Source organism: Microcaecilia unicolor, chromosome 2, assembly GCF_901765095.1.
Source record: "Microcaecilia unicolor chromosome 2, aMicUni1.1, whole genome shotgun sequence".
Classification (NCBI taxonomy): Eukaryota; Metazoa; Chordata; class Amphibia; order Gymnophiona; family Siphonopidae; genus Microcaecilia; species Microcaecilia unicolor.
The window spans coordinates 384074925-384099802 of NC_044032.1; the positions used below are offsets into that span (position 1 = coordinate 384074925).

Genomic DNA, 24878 nt, shown 5'->3' on the forward strand with positions numbered 1-24878 from the left:
ACCAATTCTTGACCTGAGAGATTTACACAAATTTGTACTCAAATTTCACATGGTTTCCCAGGGATCGCTTCTGATGGGCTTTGCTCTCTAGATCTGAATGAGGCATGTACTTCCTCACCTATTCTCCCTGCACATAGAAAGTTCCTGCAGTTTCGCTGTGGGATTCTTTATTATTGATACAAAGTCTTGCCATTTGGCTTGGCTTTGGCCCCGTGAGTCTTCATGAACTGCTTGATAGTGGTAGCTACAATTCTCTGCAAGTGGGCCATACATGTCTTTCCCTACCTTGATGACTGGTTAATCAAGGCAGCCTCCTGAGAGTCGGCATAGACCTCAATTCAGTCCGCCATATGGCTCCTAGAACTTCTTGGTTTTGTGATAAATTGCCCCAAATCACATCTTCAACCAGTTCAGACTTTACAGTTCATTAGGGCTCTCCTGGACACTACTCAGGGTCAAGCCTTCCTCCCTCAAATGAGAGCAAACAACAAAATGCATCTCTGTGCTCGAGTTTCCAGATCCACCCAGGTATCTGCTTATCAGATTCTCTGCTTACTCAGCCACTTGGCTTCAACAGTCCATATAACACCAGTGGCTCGGCTCCATTTCTGAATTCCTCAGTGGACACTCTTTTCTCAATGGTCCCAAGCCACAGGATTGCTCTTAGCCCATATTCAAATTATTCCACAGCTACACCACTCTACAGTAGTCGATGGTTCCCCAGAATCTCACCGGGAGACTTTTCAGCCCCTTCTACATCATCACAAAGTCCTTACCACAGATGCCTCCATGGTAGGTTGGAGTGCTCACCTCGATGGTCTCCACACACAGGGTTCTTGGTCCCCTTGGGAGAAACATCATATTAATGTCCTGGAATTGGGAGCAGTCTGGAACACTTGAAACTTTCAAAGCCTGCATCCTTGATCAGATAATACTCATACTCACAGACAATCAGGTTTTTACCATCTGTCGACAGGCAATCCAGATGTGGATTTGGGCAGCTTCTCAAAACATTTCTAAGTGCTGTTTATCTAGCTAGCAAACAGAGTGCTGTGGCAGACAAATTAGCAGAGTCCATTAGCCACATGAATGGTCCCTCAGCATGCCTGTAGCTTGTTGATATTCCAGCAGGGGTGGACCCCAATGATAGACCTGTTCACTTCTCAGAATAGCAAGTTTCGGTACTTTGTTTGAGAATCTGTGCACCCAGCTGTGTATCCCCAGATGCCTTCTTGCTCAAATGGGGAAAGGATCTTTACGCTTTTCCCCTACTGCCTCTCATAGATAAAACTTCTGAAAGTACATTGAGATCAACGTACCATGATCCTAATTGCTCCCTACTGGCCATGCCAAATATGGTTTCTCTTCTCCTAGAGTTATCATCCAAGGAACCATTGAGGTTTGATCCTTTTTCCAACCCTAATAACTCGGAACGAGGAGTTCCATCCAGATCCCCGTTCTGATGGCTTTGTTTTTGACGACAGAGACTTACATTCCTCATCTTTCAGAAGGAGTCTCTGGCATACTATTAGTCTCTAGGAAACTTATGCAGAACTGTCAAGTAGAGAAGATTTTCCCTCTGATGTATAGCCAGAGGACTCGACCTTGCTAGGTGCTCTCTTCCTATCCTTATGGAGTATTTCCTCCATCTTTCTGATTCTGAAGTCAAAACTAACTGAGTACACTTGAGTTCCATTAGCACTTTTCGCTCTAGGGTTGATAATAAGCCAGTTCTCTCTCCCCCCCCCCCCCCCCCCCCCCGGCGATAGATTCAGGGAAGGTTTATTTCATACCAAACCTCCTATGAAACTATTTCCGGTGGCGTGGGATCTCATCCTCACAGCTTTCATGAAACCTCCATTTGAACCACTTCATTCTTGTTCTCTGAAGTTCCTCACATACAAAGTATTCTTAATAGCATTTACCTCTTCCAGAAGAGTAAGCAAACATCAAACCCTTGTGGCAGACCCACCTTATACCAGGTTCTACCATGACAGGGTTGTTTTCCAAACCCACTCCAAATTCCTCCCCAAAGTAGTATCTAAGTTCCACCTCAATCAGTCCATTGTACTTCCTGTCGTCTTCCCTAAGTCACACTCTCATCCTGGAGAAGCAGCACTGCCTACCTTAGACTGGAAGCATGCTCTAGCATATTATTTGGAGTGTACTAATCCTCATAGGAAGTTCTCCCAGCTTTTTTAATTCCTCAACCCTAACGGATTGGGGTTTCCCATCACCAAACGTACTTTCTCGACTTGACTAACTATCCTACATGTATGCTCAGGCTGGGCTGATCTTTTATGGCCATGTCATTGCTCACAATGTAAGAGCCATGATAGCTTCAGTAGCCCATTTCCACACTGCCTCCATTGAGGAAATTTGCAAAGCGGCAATGTGGTCTTCTATCCACAATTTAGTTGCTCACTACTGACTGGAGAAGCATTCTAGGTGGGGTAGCCAGTTTGGACTAGTAGTCCTGCAAAATCTTTTTACTGCTTGACTGTCAACTCTGCCCTCTGGTCCCTTTTTTCCACCAGGCTCACTTTCTCCTTAGTTCCCAAGATTGAAAATATTTGTGACCCTGGCAGCTAGTGAGTCTCACATGTGAGAATATCATGTCTACTTGTCCTCGGTGAAAGCAAAGTTACTTGTAGCAGGTGTTCTCTGATGACAGCAGATATACATTCTCACATCCCTCTTGCCTCCCCTTGGAGTTGCCTTCTTATTAGCCTTATGGCAGTGTCCGCACTGTGCTCCATGGATGATGTCACCTACATGTGAGAATATGTGCCTGCTGTCCTTTAGAGAACACCTGCTACAGGTAAGTAACTTTGCTTTATCTTCAAGCTTTTGTGAATTCCAAAGATAAGGTGAGCATTTTAAATTAAAAGCAGGGCTGTTCATCGATTAAAGAGTTTAATTGCATGATCAACCTTGATTAGTAGCATTCCCTCCTGTTCAGTACAAAATATAGACAGGGAGAAGGAAGTGACGTCACGCTACATAATGGCGGCTTAAAAACAGAGCTCCCGCTCAACAGCCCAAAAATAGCTATCATACACAGCATTCCACGCCAAACCGTGGCCTGAAAAATCCGACCGCAGGAGAAGAGAATACACTGGATCGGGGTATGTCAGTTTTGAGGACCAAAGCACTTAATTTGTCTGCGTTTTCGTACCAGCAGAGAGGAAAGGCCTCGGTGATGCAGGATGAGGAAAATGGCACCCGCAAGGCGAGCATGGGGCAGAGAGAGAGCAGCCATGTGGTGAAATGGTGAAAGAGGGGTTTGAGGCCGATCAAGAAATATAGGCTAAACTATGCACTTGGTTTCAAGAAATTAAAACAGACCTCAAAGAAATGCGGAGAATTTTGCTCAGCTGGGTGCGGATTTAAGAGGGGAAATATCGGAATTGGGCAACCATGTGTCAGAGGTGGAAAATGGTCTGGAGGAGCATGCGGAGTCCTTGTCTGCAATGGAGCAGCAACTACAGGATCGAAAAGCAGAGGCCAGATACCTCATGGACAAAATTGAGGATTTGGAGAATCGGAGCCGTCGCTCTAATATTAGAATTTGCGGGCTGCCCGATCTGCCTAAATTCATCGTGAGGCGGTGGTGCAGTCGATAGCAGCCCATCTTCTGTCAACGGCAGATGAACCATATGCCCAGTCCTCCATTCGCATAGAGCAGGCCCATCGGGCGTTGGGGACGAGGAAATCTAATCAGCCTAAGGACATTGTGGCCTGTTTCACAGAATTTAAAATAAAGGAAGCAGTGATGCAAAAAGCGAGGGCGGCAAACCCACTTACGTGGGAAAGCTACCCCATCGAAATCTATGAGGATTTATCAGCAACCACTCTTAAAAGGCGGAGTGAACTGCGTCCCTTAACATCTCGATTGAGGGAGGAGGGGATACCATATAAGTGGCAACACCCCTTTGCACTAATCTTCTGTCAAGAGGGTAAGCAGCGACGAATTGTATCACTAGAGGAGGCCCAGGAATACCTACGCCATGCCGTAGTAGTAGAGCTGAACCAGCAGCAGGAGCAAGTAGGAATGGCGCGAAGTAGTAAGCCGAAATGGCAGAGAGTGTCCCATGGGCGGGGTCGCCTGAGGAGGCAACTCTGGAAAGCAGGCGGCATTCCAAACTGGTAAATGATGTGAGCAGAAGGTGGCCCCATAGGGGGTCGGTACGTTCAGAATCCTGCGGGTGGAGAAGCAGCTAGAAGGTGCATTTTTTGGAGGTGGACTGATGGAAATGGCTGACAGAGATACGGAGACTTCACTTCTTTCCTCAATAGACATGTCTCAAGTTGGTAACTGGGCATGTCTTGTATGGAAATGGGAGGAATGGGGAGGTGGGGAGAGGGGTAAGGGAAATTACCAAGGTATCTGGTGGTGGCCGACTAGGTTTAAGCTATGGAAATGGATGTTTAAAATATGTTTAAGTGTGTTACATTGAATGTTAAAGACCTTAATTCCCCAATGAAGCATAAGCGTATGTTTAAAGATATGTTGCGGTTAAAAGGTGATGTAATTATGTTGCAGGAGACCCATTTGAAAAAATGTCATGAAAAGTTGATCTCACATAGGCACTATCCAAAGGTGATACATGTAACTAGTGTACTTAATCAAAAAAAGAGGGGAGTACTTATGGCCTTCTCTGATGCCCACCCTAGGCAAATACTTAAAACCCTAGCAGATAAGGCAGGAAGGTTTCTTTTGGTAACAGCATCCCTTTATAATGTGCACTATACATTTCTAACAATCTATGCACCCAATGAAGGGCAGGGACTATTTTTAGGGGAAATAGAGCAAATGTTAACAGCAAAATGTGCAAGGTCATTTGGTGTTGGCATGGGATTTTAATCTTACGGTGAAATCCCCCTTTAGACAATTCTGCTGGACAGGTGGGATATGCCAAAAAGGATAGAGCAGCCTTTGGAAGTTTCATGGCTAGATGGGGATTGATAGATCTCTGGCGAGCGACTCATACACAAGAGAAGGATTATACCTATTTCTCACCAACACATAACTCATATTCTAGGATAGATTTGTGGCTGGGTGATGGGGCAATTGCTGGGGGTTGCAGGAAGTACACATTGAACCACGTACCTGGGCGGATCACGCCCTGGTGGTTATGTTGTTAAGGGTTGGAGGAAAGTCGGTAGGGCCGTGTTATTGGCGCTTGGATGAGGAGTTCCTTTGAGAGCCAAAAAATATTTTGGTGATAGAGAAATATATAAGGGATTATATTGAATTCAATGATGTGGGGGAGATTCATCCAGCAAGTTTGTGGGAGGGTTTAAAGGCAGTTATGCGGGGACAGTTAATTGCATTTCAGGTGCATCTGGGAAAGGTAAGGGAAGCGCAAGAATCTAATATTAGGGACACCATAATACACATAGAGCGACAACATAAAGCAGACCCCTCTGATAAACAGGTCTTTGAGGAGTTACATCGATGTAGGTTATAGCTTAATGAGATTCAATTGGCAGATCTCGCAACTCAGTTACAACAAACAAAGCAAGAATATTTTGAGGTTGGGGAGAAAGCAAGCAGGCTACTAGCTAATAAGCTTAAAAAGCAAATCCATCGTAACTATATAAGTAGCCTCAAAACTCCATTGGGTCAATTATTACTCAGAACAAATTCAAGCAACATTTTATGACTATTACTCCAAACTTTATGAATCGGATCAGGCCTCACCTTCTTCTATAGCATAGAGTCATATGTTCAGGAGATTGATATTCCCCGCCTGTCGCAGGGGGAAATGGAGATGCTCTCAGCCCCAATAGCATTAGATCCATTACTCTCCGTACTAATATTCACTTTGTTGGGCTTTAAAGTGAATATTACTAAGTCGGAGCTTCTTAATACAACGGTCCCCTCTCAGGAATTGCCTCATCTTCGAGCAGCCGTTCTCTTTGCAAATCTATTAAATATCTGGGGGTGCAGATAATGCAGAAACTGGAGGAGCTGTTTATGGCGAATTTTCCAGCGAAGGTAGCGGAATTAATGGCACAGCTTGATCGATGGGAGGGATTGAATATTTCATGGATGGGGCGTATGCACGCAGTCAAGATGATGATACTCTTTCTGGCGCTTCCCATTCCAATACTCCGTAATTTGTTTGCACAGCTTAATCGAAAACTATTTGCCTTTATCTGGAGGAAACGCCCACCACGAGTGTGCCGTGCTATAATGTTCCAACCTCATGCTAGGGGGGGTATGGGATTCCCAAATTTTTTTCTTTATTATCAGGTGGCTCCATTGAGGATATTGGCAGACTGGAGCCCAATTGTTAATGGCTGTATTTGGAGAGAGCCTGGTTGGGAACACGTTCATTGGAGATATACTATGGTTCCCGGGGATGGATCTATTGGCAGTTGTGCGAAGGGTCCCGATGGGGGTGAGTCACCTATTATCCACCTGATATCAAATTAGGAGGTGATGGTTTCCAGAGCGAAAGTACTTTTTGCAGACCGCCATCTGCAGGGCCCCGGGCTTCCCATTGGGTGAAACAGAGAAGGTATATCGGCAGTGGGCACAAGCAGGGTTGTACACACTGGGTCAGTTATGGGACAGTGGTGGGATGGTCAGTTTTGAAGATCTTCAGGAGGAATACGGGTTGCCTGCTAGAGATCAGGTGTATTATTGTTGTGTGCGTAACTATATTCTCTCCCTGGCACGGGAGGAACTGGACCTGGCGGAAACAACAGTAGAAATAGTGGTGAAGAGTGGGGGAGGTAGGGGGGGCAATGTGTCTCGGCTTTACCTAGCCCTGCTACAACGAACAGATCTTCAAACATTCTATATTAACAGGTGGGAGGAAGCCCTACAGTGTTCGTTTGCACGGGCGACTTGGTTGAGAGGGTATAGATACTTGTTCAAGCCATCCTTGGCACAATCAATGATTGAGAATGGGTTTTAAATATTTTATTGGTGGTACTATACACCGGACAGGCTACAGCGTATATTCTCTGGGACATTGGCTGATTGCTGGTGTGCATGTGGGGCTAGAGGCACGTTCATTCATATTTGGTGGGATTGTCCAAAGGTACAAGACTATTGGAAAGCAGTGACGTCTCAGATAAGTCAAGTTTTTCAGCAGCCATTCCCATGTAAGGTAGAACATTGTCGTCTTCACTTTTAAGCCTACAATAGTTGTACCTTCACGTCATAGACTGATAACTCAATACCTGACAGCAGCGAAAATAGCACTTGCCAGAGCTTGGAAACAACGGACTTTTCCGGATATGCAGGTGATATTTCAAAAAGTGGACTATCTCTACCAAATGTCAAAATTGACAGCGTTGAGGAGAGGTAATATGGAGACCTTCAACAAAATTTGGCAGATATATGAACAGTTGCAAACTCAAAAGTCAGCACCACCATGATATGGGGTCAGGAGGGAGGTGGGGAAGTAAGTTTAGCATGTATTAGCTAATGATCTATTGAAGTTTTGTTTTGTTTTGTTTTTTGCTAGCTATATTGTTCTATATGGGATTCCATTGGTAATTTTTTCATCGTTTCAACAAAAAAGTTTAAAAAAATAAAAACAAAAGATAGACAGCAAGAAGTAAATTCAATTACTAAACTGAAAATTAAATCATTTTTCTTACCTTTGTGGTCTGGTGATTTTATTCTTCTAATCATCTTATCTGGCTCTGAACTCTGTTTCCCAGACCTCCTGTCCATTCACTCTCTTTTCTCTCCTCCTTTCTTCACTCCCTGCCCTATATCCATCTTTCACGTCCAACTTTCTTCCATTTTTCTGCATCCTTCCCGTCTTTATCTAGTTTCCAACTCTTCCGTTTCCCTTCATCTATGGGCTTCAAATCTTTCCTTCTCTCTTCTCTTCCTTTCCTTGCCATCTATGTGCATTTCCCCTCTTCCCTTCTCCTACCTTCTGTTCATGTCCACCATCTCCCTTCTTTCTTTTTTTTTTCTTTCTTCCCCATTTCCACATCTTTCTCTCATCGCCTGCCATCCATCATCACCCCTTTCTCTCCGAATTTTCCCTCTTTCCCCAACCATCCAGCATTGCTCCTTTTTCTCAGTCACCTACCTTCAACCCATCTCTTTCCTCTCACCATCCAGCATCACCTATCTGTGTCTCTCTCCCCCCACTGTTCAGTATCACCCATCTCTTTCCTCTCACCATCCAGCATCACCTATCTGTGTCTCTCTCCCCCCACTGTTCAGTATCACCCATCTCTTTCCTCTCATACACCATCACCATCCAACATTACTGTGTCTCTTGGTCCCACCCACCAACTATCTACCATCACTCCAGCTCTCCTCTTATCCCCACCACCAGTACAAAAAAACAAAACCATCATCCATCACTGCCTCTTCCTCTTTCTCTCCACACACCAACCATCTATTATTGCCTTGTCTCCCCTATAAACTGCATTGCCTCATTTTCCCCCCTCCCCATAATGTGCACTGCGCTGATTCTGTTTACTCTCCCATGGTGTGCACTGCTCTGTCATCTCCCCATATCCTGAGTTGGCCTGTGTCTTCCCCTGGCTCCTGTATCCAGCTTTGCCTCATCTTATCTCCTTCTCCTCTTCCCCTCCCGCTGGCTTACTCATTTTAGATGGTCTGGAGCTTGTGCGCTGATCCCTTGCTTCTCTCTTCACCGTGGCTGTAACAGCAGCAAGCAAAAGACAGGTGCAGGGACGTTCCTTTATGCATGTAGCCGCTGGCTCTGCCAGACCCAGAAACAGGAAGTTACATACTTCCTATTTCTGGGTCCAGCAGAGCCAGCAGCAGCACGCAGAGGGGAACGTCCCTGTGCCTGTCTTTTGCTTGCTGCCGCTACAGTGAAGAGAGAAGCAGAGGATTGGCGCACAAGCTCCAGACCATCTAAAATGAGTAAGCCAGTGGGAGGGGGAGAGGGCAGGGAGACAAGATGGAGCAAAGCTGGATTCAAGGGATGGGGAGACAAAGGAATGCGTTAACTGCGTTAAACTTTTTAACGCTAGTTAAGCATTTAGAGTGTTAACTGCATTATTAATGCATTAAATTACAGCCCTAATTACAATGGATTCCCCTAATTCTTTTTGCTAAAACAGTAGCTGCTATCGGAATATGCTGAGTCTGAGGATAGCAATGTGTGTAACTTTTGTGGTTTGTTTTTTTATAGGGCTTGAAAGGATTAAATTGTAACTGTAGAAGAGATCTCAGGATCTCTTTTCTTTTTTTGAAGAAACCATTTCTGTAAAAGATTTTTCAGCCATCTCCTTTAGATATATTGATTAAGAGATCACGTGATGCCATGGTGCAGGGCAGACGCTGGTAAGCTCAGCTCTGTGCCCACTTAACCCAATAATCGGCTGAATCGGCGAGCCCACAGCGGAAAAAGGCACAGCTTTGATCTCATCAGCTGGGGGAATTGACCCGCGATCGGAAAGACCGAGAGAGGAAGCGGAATGGCGACAAAAACAGTCAGAAAGGAGCGAGAGAAACTCAAGCAGGCTGACAACAAAATGGCCGACCAGCGTGATCTCGGAGAACTTACAGCAGGCTCTGTATGGATGACGGAGATCACTGCCAAGATCACAGCTGCGGTTGAGGCGGCCCTAGATAAGAAATTACAACAACTTTATGATAGAGCGGAAGAAGCTCATGAGCGCATCGATAGCATGAGTTTGGAGCTGGACGAAGGACTGCAGCGAGTATCGGAGGTCGAGGAGGCAGCAGAGGCACAGAAGGAGATCACCGCGAAAATGGAGAAAAGGGTGCAGAGCCTGGAGGCCAAGCTCGACGACTTAGAGAATCGCAGCAGGCAAAATAATTTGAGGTTAGTCGGGCTCCCAGAGTCACTAATGGACAAAGAATTACCTGCATTCTTGGAGGGGTGGCTGCCACAGTCACTGCATATAGAGGACAAAATACATCATTTCTGTGTGGAGAGGGCCCATAGAGACCAGGTCACGAGTTGTGATTTTGAAAATCCTCAATTTCCGACATAAGCAAGCTATATTGGAAGCGATACGTGGCGGGGGCACCCTGACTTATCAAAGTAAGAAAATCCTATGCTTTCAGGATTATTCTCAACAGGTGCAAGCATTGAGGAAAACCTTTACGCCATTGTGCACGGACCTGTTCCAGAAAAAGATAAAGTTTGCACTCCTATATCCTGCAAAGCTGCGTATCTCTATTAATGGAGTTACAAAATTTTTTGATAAAGTGGAGGCAGTGAGAGAATATGTGCAGCAACACGGGAATGCGCAGGATACGCCATGAAAAACCTAGAAGTGAGATATTGAAAGCTGGGAGGAGTGAAGATCAGTTTGCAACACAAGTGAATAGAGCCTCGGGGGTCCGGTTTGCGGGTGTTTGGACTGAGCACCCGGATGGAGGTTCGCGGCTGAACGAGCATATGGGATAATACCAGTTTTTGAGTTTAAGGTTTTAGATATGTTTATAAGTTGGAAGCATGCACGGAACTATGATCCAGAGACTCCAGCATTCCCTTAGAGGGAAGGACAGATAAAGTTGGATATAGTAGCTGGGATATTTTTGGCCAGAGTATGTCAAACGAAATTGGAGAGAAAGTCCCAAAGATTGAAAGTGTGCAGTTGGAGAGTCTGAGTGGATGAGCTGGATTGGAGTAGATCTCCGGAGTGAGCACGCGCCTGATCGAGATTATTTGCAAACGTGGGAATCTGCAGATTGTACAGTGGATTCTATGTATGCTCATCAGCAGGAGTCCTGAGGATGCATGTGTATATGGGATTATAAAAATGTCTAAGTTTTCTGTTGGGTTTTATTTGAAGGGGTCTATACAGTTAAATGTATCTGGAATAGGCTTCTGTCTTCCGAGAGGGAGACAGATAGCTAAAGATTAGTATGATGGATGATATGAGGTAGATGTGCCTGTATAATATGCTGGGTAGGGGATATGTTGATTGGGAGAGTGTGGGTGTTATATCGTGATTACCTTTTGGAACGGGAGGGGGGGGGAGGGGAAGGGGAGCTGGGAGGAGGGAGGGCCTGGGGGGGATAGGGAGGGGTAGGACCTGGGTAGTTGAATCTCAACGGGCAATACAGTGTACACAAATGGAGGTGAGGGAGCGGATTAATGAGCATATGTGGGGCAGAACAGCGGGAGCGGCGCTGCTGGGACGCCGGGCCTGCTGGTCACTAGATGTAGTATACTTGACAAGGCCAGCATCAACAGGTATAACGTAATGGGACTTAAAGTTTACTCCTGGAATGTGGGGGGTATATCTTCTCCTATAAAAAGAAAGAAAATACTTCATAGCCTCAAAAAGAAAGGGGCCGATATAGCGCTCCTACAAGAAACACACTTAACGTCCCAGGAGCATGCAAAGCTTCAAACCTGGTGGGTGGGGACCATGCTAGAAGCCCCAGCGGTAGGGAAAAAAGCAGGAGTGGCGATATTATTCCATAAATCTTTGCAGGTGGTGGTAGAAAAAACATGTCTTGATGAGGAAGGGAGATATATACTGGCTCAGGTAAAGGTGAATGGTAATTCATTTCTAATAGTGAATGTATATGCTCCTAACGTGTATAGTAAACAATTTTATCAGACCCTCATAAGTAAAATTCAGCAGTTTAATATACAGCATAAAATAATAGGGGGAGACTTTAATGTGGTAGCGGATCACAAGATGGATAGATCTCATACTAGTGCGGGCAAGGCAGTTGGAGCTAACAAAGGCATAAACCTGATATGTGGTGCATTGGGGGTGGTAGATGTGTGGAGGTTATTACATCCAAACCTCAAAGATTATACGCATTATTCTAGAGCTCACCACACACAATCACGAATCGACTATTTACTGATTGATGAAGAGAGTTTTGCAGAGATATTGGAGGCCGATATTGATCCGACGATAATATCGGATCATGCGGCTATATATATCAAATACAGGGATCAGCAGCCACAAAGCAAACAGTATTGCTGGATCTTCCCCTTGGATCTGTATTACGATCCAGAATTTTGGACATATATCAGGGGGAAATGGAAAGAATATACAATTCATAATGCTCCCCATGTAAACACACCGATCCTTTACTGGGAAGCGGGGAAGGCTGTCTTAAGGGGCGAAATAATAGCGTTTAGTGCCAGGAAGAAGAAACAGAGAAATCAAGCAATCATAAGACTGGGGAAACAGTTAGTACATTTAAGAAGGGCATATGGGCAACATTCTGGGGGTCATGTCGGGGATCAACTCTTGGCCACACAAGCGTCTTTGAATGAGTTGCTGCATCAGAGAGCAAGTAAATCTGCTGTTTATTATAAATTTCAATTACATAAGTTCGGCAGTAAGCCAGGGAAAATGATGGCAAGATTAGTGAAAAGAGTGAGGGGACAGAGAAGAGTGATGGCAATCAGGACTCGGGGGGGGGGGGGGGGGGGGGGGCACTGGTACACACCGATGCAGAAATTCAGAAAGTGTTTCATGATTATTATGAGAGGTTGTATGCAAAGAATGACACTGATGATCTAGACCCAGATATGTATCTTGAGAATGTCACTTTGCCTAGAATTACGGGGCAACAGAGGATGGAGCTAAACAAACTGATAGAAGTGGATGAGGTGCTTAGAGAAATCAGAGGTAGTGCACTACATAAGGCAGCAGGGCCGGATGGCTTTAGAGCAGAGCTATATAAAATACTAATGTTAGGTATAGGAGAATCCCTTGTTAATGCTTTCAATACTTCGGTTGAATCGGGGGAGCTCCTGCAGTCCTTGCGTCTTGCGGATATTATGGTTTTTCTGAAACCAGAGAAGGACCCGACATCCCCTGACTCCTATAGACCAATATCTTTAATTAGCTACGAAGCTAAATTATTGGCAAAGATACTAGCATCGAGATTGGCCAGAGTACTACCTAGGATAGTGGCAGCCCCTCAAGTCGGATTTGTTCAGGGGAGACAGAGTGTGAAAAATATTAGACTGATTTTAGCCACAATGGACAGGATGCTTAGGGAAGGAGGGGATTCATTATTAATTAGTTTCGATGCCGAAAAGGCATTCGATAGGGTTGAGTGGGAATTTTTATTTGCCTCACTGCGAGCGTATGGATTTGAGGGATATTTCACTCAAGCGATTTCAATACTGTATAAGAATCCGGCGGCGAGAGTGTTGGTTAATGGGTCGTACTCTCAAAGTTTTGTGATTAACCGAGGAGCTAGACAGGGGTGCCCCCTGTCCCTATTACTTTTTGCCATCACATTGGATCCCTTGATTCGGGAAATCTTAGGGAACCCAGAGATTGAAGGAGTGAAATTGGGTAGCAGGGAATTTAAGATCTCGGCCTTTGCGGACGATCTTTTAGTCCATCTGGCTCGACCGGAGCAGTCGTTGACTGTGTTGATGGAGGTCTTCGCTGAATATGGGGCATTCTCAGGTTTCAAATTGAACACCCAAAAGTCGGAGGGATTGCCCACCTCTAATATAGTAAGAGAGCAATGGAGAGGAGAGTTCCTGTTGAGATGGGCGGATAATGAGTTTAAATATTTGGGAATCATTCTAACAGGGGATTTGAGCCGATTATATAGAACGAATGTGGGTGAACTGTTACATCATACGAAACACCAGTTGGCTTTGTGGGAGGGATTGCCTTTATCGTTGAGCGGCAGGGTAGGGCTGTTTGCCATGATGATTTTTCCAAAATGGCCATATGTTCTGCGACAGCTGCCAATTCTGTTACTAACAAAAGATCTTAAGAAACTCCATAGGATGGTGTCCCGGTTCTGCTGGGGAGGGAAGAAGGCCAAAGTCAAGTTGGAATTTCTGTATGGGAGAAGAGTAGAGGGGGGCCTCGGATTGCCAGACATTAAACAATTTAACTGGGCCTGTTTGTCGAGACATTTGGCAGATTGGATATTAGAAACAGAGGAGTATACAGCATGGACTTTTGAGAGAGAATTGTTCTGGCCATATCATCCGTATTATATGCTACATGCTAAGAGTGAAGTGCTCCCTAAGGGATGGAGCCAACATGTATTATTACAACCCATGAGACGCACATGGCAGTATATATTAAAACGTTTGAATAAGAACCCATATAGTACGGATATGCTTCCATTAGCGGGGAATGCGGACTTTGGGCAAGGGGGGAACCAAAAGAGGTTAATTAGTTGGACACGGGAAGGAGTAGTGTTGGTGGCGGATGTGATACAGGAATCGGGGGAGATTATCACTCGGGAGGCCCTAGTGGATATGGTGGGAACAGAGCATGTGAGTTGGTATGACTATTTTCAGCTCCATAGCTATATATCGCACTTGCACAGGGACAAGTGTGATAGAGGGATATATGACTTATTGTCGAACTTATTCTTGCCTCCGGGCAGAGAGCAGACCTCGGGGTCTGTACTTTATAGACAACTGGGTATGATTACGGAGAGGTGGCCAGGAGGTGGTCAGCAGATATGAGGGTGGAGGTTAGGAGTGGTGACATTGCCCAGTTTCTGAAGGAGATTGCATACAAGGTGACCAGTGCTCGACACAGGGAGATACAATTTAGGATAATCTTGAGAGGGTATTTCTCCCCCATACAGGCATATTATACTGGAAATATACAAGAGCCCAAGTGTATTAAATGTAATTTTCAGAGAGCGTCCCTATATCATATGCTATGGGAATGTCCTGAAATTAAGAAGTTTTGGGGTAGGATTATGGAATTCTGCGAGTCCCTGCTATATAAAAAGCTAAGTTTGCTGCCACGAAGCATGGTGTTAGGACTAGGGGGGAGTGGGAAAGATTTGCGACCTATGGAGAGATTATTCCTCTATAAGGCTATTTTGATTGGGAAACAATGCATACTGCAACATTGGACCCAGGACGTGGGACCCTCATACTGGCTATGGAGAAATATGTTGCATTCACTGGTGACAATGGAGGCACGTAGTGTGCACAGTAGTCCAAGAAGTAGACGCCGCTTTTGGGAGATTTGGGAACCGTACGTGCAGGCGCTCTCGGGTAGAGCTCGTAGCTTATTGGTTAACTCACTCACATGATAGGTTGGTGCCGGTTGAGGGGAGATAAGCGTAACGAAGATACCTGGGTGGGAGGGTAGGAAGGGGTTGGGAGGGGGGGAGGGATGGGGGAAAGGGGGGGAAAGGGGGCGGGAATAAAGTTTAATATGGTCTGCATACAATGGTCGTTAGCACTCTGGAATGTTTTGGAGTATCTGCCATGATGATGTAAATGTGTTATATAATGGTTTGTATGATCTTCAATAAAAATGATTAAACATAGATATATTGATTACTGTTCAGTTTTAAGGTCAGCAGTACATAAGTGAGTAAGTAAATGGGCTTACTGTCAGACTGACTTTCTGAGATGCTGCCACTGCATTATGCTATAGCCTTCTCAGTGTTTTCTAAGGGGCCCTTTTGCTAAGCTGTGTAAGCGTCTACGCCCACCCAAAGTGCACCAAAATGGAGTTACCGCACGACCACCATGTGGCTCTTGTGCTAATTTCATTTTTGGCGCACGTCCAATAATTTTTACTGCGCGTATCGGATGCCCGCCAAGTGGCATTTCGTGCACGTAGATCATTACCACCTGGTTACCGTGTGAGACTTTACCGGTAGGTCAATGGTTGGCGGTAAGGTCTCAGATCCACAATGGACACGTGCCAATTTTGATTTTACCGCATGTCCATTTTCGGCAAAAATAAAAAAAGGCATTTTTTTACAGGTGCGCTGAAAGGTGATTCTGCGTGCGCCCAAAACACACGCCTACACTACCGCAGGCCATTTTTCAGCACACCTTAGTAAAAGGACCCCTTAGTTTTTCCATGGTCTTTATATTGAAGTGTTTTATTTCTTGGCTTCTCTTGCTTATACTTTGCGGCTTTCTGCTGAAAAAAATGAGCAAGAACATGACTGAGCATTTTTTTTTTCTTTTTCAGAAAGAGCTATCTGGGCAGAAGAATATTGTAGGCTATTTGGATTGTGCCATTAATTCTGTTAGTGACAATGTTTGGGAGGTGCTCATCCTGATGGAATATTGTAAAGGTAAGGAAACTAATAAAAAAAATTATCTGGTTTTTCAGCTTGAAGACACTTGTATCAGTCATTAATCATAGCTAGTCTTCTGAATCCTTGATTATAGTTTAATTTTGATACTGTTTCATTAGGGAAGAAGAGACCTCTTTGAAGCTTATTTGTAGTTGAGATTCCAACTTTCTGTTAATCTCTTGTATCTCATCAGTTGAAAACCTTCACCAGTTTTTCTGTTTCTTTTAAACTTCTGTGCTATCACTCAAAATATAAAATGAAACTTCTCACAACGCCCAATGGAGGCCTATAGTTTTGCCATCTGGCTTCTTCAGAGGTATGAGTTTCAATTCTGCAAAATTTAAAAATACACTGGTATCATTTCTCAATAAATCACTGTGCCTTAATTAGCTGTTTTCTTCCTCTTACTTTACATTCTCGGTTGCTTCTAGCGTAAGTACATAAGTATTGCCATACTGGGAAAGACCAAAAGTCCATCGAGCCCAGCATCCTGTTTCCAACAGTGGCCAATCCAGGTCACAAATACCTGGCAAGATCCCAAAAATGTACAAAACATTTATACTGCTTATCCCAGAAATAGTGGATTTTCCCCAAGTCCATTTAATAACGGTCTATGGACTTTTCCTTTAGGAAGCCGTCCAAACCTTTTTTAAACTCCGCTAAGCTAACTGCCTTTACCACATTTTCTGGCAACGAATTCCAGAGTTTAATTACACGTTGAGTGAAGAAAATATTTCTCTGATTTGTTTTAAATTTACTACATTGTACCTTCATAGCATGCCCCCTAGTCCTAGTATTTTTGGAAAGCGTGAACAGACGCTTCACATCTACCCGTTCAACTTCACTCATTATTTTATAGCCCTCTATCATATCTCCCCTCAGCCGCCTTTTCTCCAAGCTGAAGAACTCTAGCCGCTTTAGCCTTTCCTCATAGGGAAGTCGTCCCATCCTTTTTACAATTCCACATTTCCAATATAGTGCCTTGAATTTGATTGATTTTGAATGTGAGCATCCCAGTAGTCATATCACTTCAATGTCATCACATGTCAGTACATCACATATCAATTTAAATTTACTCTGTGTTCTTTTTACACTTCTTTATCAATATTACTCCATTGTTTTACAAAAGGCACTCTACGTTCTATATTATTCAGTCCTGCAGGTTTTAAACTGCAATTTATAAAACCATTTTTGTTCTTGCTGCCACAAAGTTTTAGCTCCGTTTCCACCCCTAATGAATGCTGGTGCATGATCCAGAACAAAACATGGCAGTGTCAAATTTATGGTCATGAACAGAGGGGGCTGGTGCACAAAGCATTAGTGCAGCTGTAACTCCAATTTTACCATGGGTTTTGCTGGTTGGGCAATGCTCAAATGATTTCAGCTTGGTTATTAACTCGCTTGGAAATTATTACTGCAGACCACATTCAGCCATTCTCAAAAAAAAAAAAAAAAGTTTCTCACACATATCATACATGGGAAGCTTTTGGCTAGGTCTGGCACAGCATAGAAAGGTTGGTTGGAGAGGAGGGAGTGTTGGTACCCCTTCTTTCCCTCCAATCCAACCACTCTGCCCTGGACTGCTTGGTGCAGCAGTCCCTAGCAGCCTCCTTCTCTCTCCCTGACCCAACCCTACCCAAACACCCTCCCCCCAACATTAATTCTTTGTTGGTCTAATGACCCCTTCCCTTTTCTCACACATACTTTCTAATTTGTTTCGTAGTCCCCTCCACCCCGCTCCCAGTCCAAAAAATACTTGGTAGTCCAGTGGAAAGCCCCACCCACCCGCTCCACAATTCCATACCATGCATGAGACAGGAGTGATGCCCACTCGCTCGCGGTTACGGACGCCATCATCTGCCAAATGATGGCGCCCCACTCAGGCACACTTAGAAAAGTTAACATTTAGTACTGAGCTGCGATTTTAACTTGGCAGTAATTTTTATGCTTATTAGTTTGAGCATGCCGTGACAGTTTATTGGTGCTAATTTCTTTGTAGAGTGCTTCTAAAGGCACCTCCATTTTCTTTCTTTGAATGATAGATCTACGTTCTGTCATCTGTAATTGTATTGACCAAATTTTACATATGAAAAGTTTTATCACATGGATATCAGATTACATACATAGCATAATGGTACTAAGCCACTTAGATTACTGCAATGGAATTTAGGCGGGATGTAAAGAACAAACCTTAAAGAAACTTCAGACCGCTAAAAACACGGCAGCTAGGCTTATATTTGGTAAAACACGATTTGGAAAGCGAAAAACTACACTGGCTCCCAATCAAAGAACGCATCGCCTTCAAATTCTGCACCCTGGTTCACAAAATCATCTACAGAGAAGCCCTGAGTTACATGACACACTTGATCGACTTATCAATTAGAAATACATGGGAATCAACACGATCTTATCTAAATCTGCACTACCCAAGCTGCAAAGGACTTAAATACAAAACAACTTGCGCATCTAGTTTTTCCTACATAAGCACACAACTGTGGAACACATTACCAAAAGCCTTGAAAAGACGTACGACCACCTAAATTTCCGGAAATCATTAAAAACCAACCTGTTTAAAAAGGCATACCCTACCGATCCAACTTAAATGCCTAATCTCTGCAACACAACCAAACTAAAGCACGTAATGGACGTAACACAACTCTTCTGTTCTCCGATTCCCTAATGTGGCTGTGCCACATGAACTTGATCTTACCACAACATCACCCTGTATTTGTTCACACCGGAGCCTGCAAAGGCCTCTTCCGTACTATGTAAGCCACATTGAGCCTACAAATAGGTGGGAAAATGTGGGATACAAATGTAACAAATAAAATAATCAGATTTACAATTTGTGAATCACTTCAGTTTAAATCTAGTCTTCCATCTACTGGCGTTATAAATTATTTCAACAGCACCATTACATTACACATTTTACACATGATTACAATATAATTTCTTCCAGTATCTTTTTCAACTTTTGATCTTCAAGTAATAGTAGCATAGACAGACTAAGCAGCTGTTTTAAATTATGATCCTGCGACTAAGCAATTCTCAATTCCATGTTCTTAAAATATGCACTTTTACAGTTCTCCAGTATTTTCACATAATTTTCAAAATCTGAGATGAAATTTCTGGATATAAGTTATGACATGTTTGTTAAGCTTTTCTCCCTTTAATAGCAAATCTCAATTATAAAGCTATATTTAAAACTTCCTCAGGGTATCCAAGATTTTTCAAGTTCCTATGCTCAGTACAAATCTTCTTGTATCTTAGCCGTTCTGAATATGGCAAACCATTCTTGAAACCAACTGAATGATGACTCTAAATATTGTAATATGATATTCATCGCTTTTCTTAAAGTAAACCTTTGTGCAAAAAGTGTGCTCAACCTTCCAAGTTTCCACATTCAAAAAACTGAAAACATTCATGGAAAAAACTGATTTGTAAATTGTATATATGGAGTCCATTTACATCCCAGTCCATAATACAAACGCATCTATAAATTTGTGCCATTATATATCCTCTCTTGAAAAGGAGAACGATAAATGTATTCCTCTTCAAATTTTGACAGTACCAATTTGCGATGGATTGTGCAAATATACCCATTGCCACCCTAAAATCTTTAAATACAAGTGCTGTCGAAGCACAAAATGTTTTCTGTTAAAGCAAAGTGGCCAATTTCATCTGAAGTTTAGTTGGAACTTTGTGGTCTGAGGCGTGCTTCTGAAGTTTGAAAAATCACTTCTAATGTCTCATCGTGAAGAATGGATGCGTATAATACATTGTTCTCCGGGGACAAGCAGGATGTAATATTCTCACATGTGGGTGATGTCACATAATGGAACTCGGCATAGATGCACTCCCCAGCTTCTAATTCTAGAAGTTTTTGGAAGCTGGACTACACATGAGCACACCTTCCTGCCTGTATGTGCTGCACAGGACCAAGACAGTTGTCCCCCCCCCCCCCCCCCCCCACACACATATACACACACTTTCTGTGGAGCTCACAGTACAATAACTGGGTGAAATACTTCCAATATTGTTGCACTACTTGTAAATATACTCAAATCCACAACTTTACAAATGCTTCCACATCTTAAAAACCATTAAATTATACATATACGTTTTCATGTAGATTATATTCTCCCTGCCTAAAACATTTTAATCCTTGCTTATATACATCACAGTGAACATCTGGCCTTATACACATAATAGTCACAACTACACCTCACCTAATCTACTATTGGGGCATTTTCATGTCCATGGACCCAGATATCAAAAGTCCTGAAATCATCTTGCTGTTCATCCAAATATCCAAATGTTCAGTAGGAGTGTCTTAGAAGAATACCAGTCGTTGTTGCTTCTTCAACTGTGGATCATCCTCTAAGGATGTCAGCACCCCAACCATTGGTTCTTCACCACTCGGCCAGCGATACACTGTGCTGTTTGCTGATTATATCTTTCCCCTCAATCGGTTTACACTTTCTCCAAACAAGTACTCATTTTTCCATGCCCGAACCCTACACAGTCCATATTTCGCTATAATAGCGTCCTCAGGGGATCGGATTCCTACAAACAAATCACCCACGTTATAACCTACATGTATTCCTGAACATCCCCCCCAACCCATACATCATAAAATCATCCCCAACATTACTCACAAAAATGTTCTTGAACTTATTCATGGTTCTGCGGTGGATAGCAACTCCAACACATGCAATCCCCCAACTGCTGGGGCTGCAAAAACACCAACGCATGCGTACATCACTCTGGGTTCTCAGCGGTTCAAATACTCCAAGCCCCTCCCCTTCAACCTTTCATCCACTCCACTTCTCTGTTTAACCCATAAGGAATAATTGTATTCCAGGTAAAAATTAACCTTTGTTCTTTTCGCAAAAGTAACTTTGAGATGTTTTCCCACCTGTCATAGTATTATGACATTGATCTAACACCACAAATTTTAATTTTTGGACATCATGTTTCTCTAGGGGGGCTTCTTGTCTTTGCATGCAGATATTATTCAAATGTTGAGCTATCCTACTCTTCCTTGTCATCAAGCAGATGAATCCATTACGAGTGGGTTGTGTCCATCAACCAGCAGGGGGAGATAGCACTGAAAAACCATAGTGCCTCATGGCCAGCTAGTTCCATCTGCCTCTTCAGTATTCTCTATCTCCCCAGCAGGGTGGTTGCAGCTTGTTCAAGCTCCTTCAGAAAATCTGCCTGGGGTGGCTCCTGTGCTTTTGCTAGTTGTAGCAGGAGTGTTTTGGCTGATGGTGCCCACTTTAAAGGCAAATAGGTTAGCCCTTTCCCTGCCTTTCCCGGCCCCTGATGTGGAAGTAGACAAATAGGCAAGCCCTGTCCCTGTCTTTGCCCACGCTGTGGATGCAGGCACATAGGTTCGCCCTTTCCCTGCCTTTCCCCACCCTACTGATCCTCCGGAGTTGGAAATTTGCCTCTTTGCTGTTGCCTCAAACTTTCCTCACAGCGTTAAAAAAAAAAAAAAAAGTCGCATTGCACTTTGGTGCTGCGATCCCAGAAAAGAGGTTTTCTTCTGATTGTGCAGCGTGACCAGAGCTCGGAGACTCGGTCTGGTGTGGTAAGAGCATTTTGTAGCTCCGGGGAGGGCCTGCGGTTGGGACGATTTTGGCGCGAATCTGCCATTTTGAATTTCCGCCGCTTTCGGCGATGGCTGCTGAGAAAGTAAAGCGCTGTTCCGTTTGTGGCAAGCGCAAATCTGCAGCGGGGCTCTGTAAGGCGTGCTTTTCAGACGGTGAATGAATGGGACGCAAACATACCAGGCTATAATCTTTTTAGGAAGGATGGAGAGGGGTGTAAAGGTGGAGGAGTAGCTCTGTATGTGAGAAATGATATCACAGCGACTGAAATGACAGGGAACTGGGGAAAGGAAGAAGCGATATGGATCACCTTAAAAAGAGAGGATAGAACCTCTCTCCACGTGGTTGTTGTCTACAGACCCCCGACACAATTGGAGGAACTAGATAAAGATCTGATCGCTGATATTCAAAAGTTGGGGAAGAAAAGAGAGGTGCTATTGTTGGGAGATTTCAATCTGCCGGATGTAGATTGGAAGGTTCCGTCTGCGGAATCGGAAAGAAGTAGAGAGACTGTGGATGCTTTTCAAAGTGCTTTGCTCAGACAAATGGTGACGGAACCCATGAGGGAGGGAGCGACACTAGATCTGGTACTCACAAATGGGGATAATGTGTCAAATGTCCGGGTGGGTGCCCACCTGGGCAGCAGTGACCATCAAACGGTTTGGTTTGATATGACGGCTGAAGAGGAAGGTGGCCACTCAAAACTCAAAGTCCTGGATTTCAAGCATGCTGACTTTAGTAAAATGGGGGAATACCTGAGGAAGGAGCTGATGGGATGGGAGGAAATACAAGAAGTGGAAGGACAGTGGCCCAGGCTGAAAGAAGCTATAAATAGGGCCACAAACCTTTATGCAAGGAAAGTAAATAAAAGCAAGAGAAAATGGAAACCGATATGGTTCTCCAAGCAAGTGGCTGAGAAAATAAAGGCTAAAGAGTTGGCGTTCCAGAAATACAAAAAAACTCAAGAAAAGGAACACGAGGAGGAATACCAGATGAAACCGAAAGAAGCCAAGAGAGAGATACATCTGGCGAAAGCGCAAACAGAAGAACAAATGGCTAGAAATGTAAGGAGGGGTGGCAAAATTTTCTTCAGGTATATTAGTGAAAGGAGAATGATTAAAAAGGGAATTGTGAGACTAAAAGATACTGCGAACCGCTATGTGGATAATGATGAAGAAAAAGCAAATTTGCTAAATAGATACTTCTGTTTTCACAGAAGAAAATCCTGCAGAAGGACCGCGATGGACTGGAAAAAGTACAAATGAGATTGAAGTGGATAGAGCACCGTTCACAGAAGAGAGTGTGTATGAACAGCTTGAAAAGCTAAAGGTGGACAAAACCATGGGACTGGATGGGATCCACCCTAGGATATTGAGGGAGCTTAGAGAGGTTCTGGCGGGTCCTCTTAAAGATTTGTTTAATATATCCTTGCAGACGGGAGAGGTTCCGAGGGATTGGAGAACGGCGGATGTGGTCCACAAAAGTGGTGATAGGGAAGAAGCTGGAAACTACAGGCCGGTAAGCCTCACTTCGGATATTGGAAAAGTAATGGAAGCGATGCTGAAGAAAAGGATGGTGAATTTCATGGAAGCCAATTAGTTGCAAGATCCGAGACAACATGGTTTTACCAAAGGGAAATCGTGCCAAACTAATCTCATTGAGTTCTTTGATTGGGTGACAGGAGAATTGAATCAGGGACGAGCTATGGACATAATCTACTTAGATTTCAGCAAAGCTTTTGACACAGTTCCCCACAGGAGGCTCTTAAATAAACTGGATGTGCTGAAGATAGGACCCGAAGTGGTGAACTGGATTAGGAACTGGTTGACGGACAGACGCCAGAGGGTGGTGGTGAATGGAATTCGCTTGGAGGAGGGAAAGGTGAGTAGTGGAGTGCCTCAAGGATCGGTGCTGGGGCCGATTCTGTTCAATATATTTGTGAGTGACATTGCCGAAGGGTTAGAAGGTAAAGTTTGCCTATTTGCGGATGATACTAAGATCTATAACAGAGTGGACACCCCGGAGGGAGTGGAAAACATGAAAAAGGACCTACGGAAGCTAGAAGAATGGTCTAAGGTTTGGCAATTAAAATTCAATGTGAAGAAATGCAAAGTGATGCACTTAGGGAGTAGAAATCCACGGGAGACGTATGTGTTAGGCGTTGAGAGTCTGCTAGGTACGGATGGGGAGAGGGATCTTGGGGTGATAGTATCTGAGGATTTGAAGGCGACAAAACAGTGTGACAAGGCGGTGGCCGTAGCTAGAAGGTTGTTAGGCTGTATAGAGAGAGGTGTGACCAGCAGAAGAAAGGGGGTATTGACGCCCCTGTATAAGTCGTTGGTGAGGCCCCACCTGGAGTATTGTGTTCAGTTTTGGAGGCCATATCTTGTTAAGGATGTAAAAAGAATTGAAGGGGTGCAAAGAAAAGCTACGAGAATGGTATGGGATTTGCGTTACAAGACGTATGAGGAGAGACTTGCAGACCTGAACATGTATACTCTGGAGGAAAGGAGAAACAGGGGTGATATGATACAGACGTTCAAATATTTGAAAGGTATTAATCTGCAAACAAACCTTTTCCGGAGGTGCGAAGGCGGTAGAACGAGAGGACATGAAATGAGATTGAAGGGGGGCAGACTCAAGAAAAATGTCAGGAAGTATTTTTTCACGGGGAGAGAGTAGTGGATGTTTGGAATGCCCTCCCACGGGAGGTGGTGGAAACGAAAACGGTAACAGAATTCAAACATGCGTGGGATAAACATAAAGGAATCCTGTTCAGGAAGGAATGGATCCTAAGGAGCTTAGCCGAGATTGGGTGGCAGAGCCGGTGGCGGGAGGTGGAGATGGTGCTGGGCAGACTTATACGGTCTGTGCCAGAGCCGGTGGTGGGAGGCGGGACTGGTGGTTGGGAGGCTGGGATAGTGCTGGGCAGACTTATACGGTCTGTGCCAGAGCCGGTGGTGGGAGGCGGGACTGGTGGTTGGGAGGCGGGGATAGTGCTGGGCAGATTTACACGGTCTGTGCCCTGAAAAGGACAGGTACAAATCAAGGTAAGGTATTCACAAAAAGTAGCACATGTGAGTTTATCTTGTTGGGCAGACTGGATGGACCATGCAGGTCTTTTTCTGCCGCCATCTACTATGTTACTATGTTAGAGCCGGCCCGAGCATGGCTTGCGATGTTCCTTCTCGCTCCGTGGAGCTGGCAGCGGGCGCCATTTTGGAACAGCATGGCGCGACCCCCGCTGAGGC

At 44.2% G+C, this 24878-nt stretch overlaps 1 protein-coding gene across 3 annotated transcripts in view; it reads left to right on the plus strand.

Annotated features, from left to right (window-relative positions):
* The window catches only part of BMP2K (BMP2 inducible kinase), a 326672-nt gene that overhangs the window by 31829 nt on the left and 269965 nt on the right, over positions 1 to 24878 (plus strand). For all 3 annotated transcript variants that reach the window (XM_030190551.1, XM_030190552.1, XM_030190554.1), the window contains exon 3: positions 15904 to 16009. In XM_030190551.1, coding sequence (XP_030046411.1) covers positions 15904 to 16009 — 106 coding nt within the window. The remainder of the gene's footprint in view (positions 1 to 15903; positions 16010 to 24878) is intronic.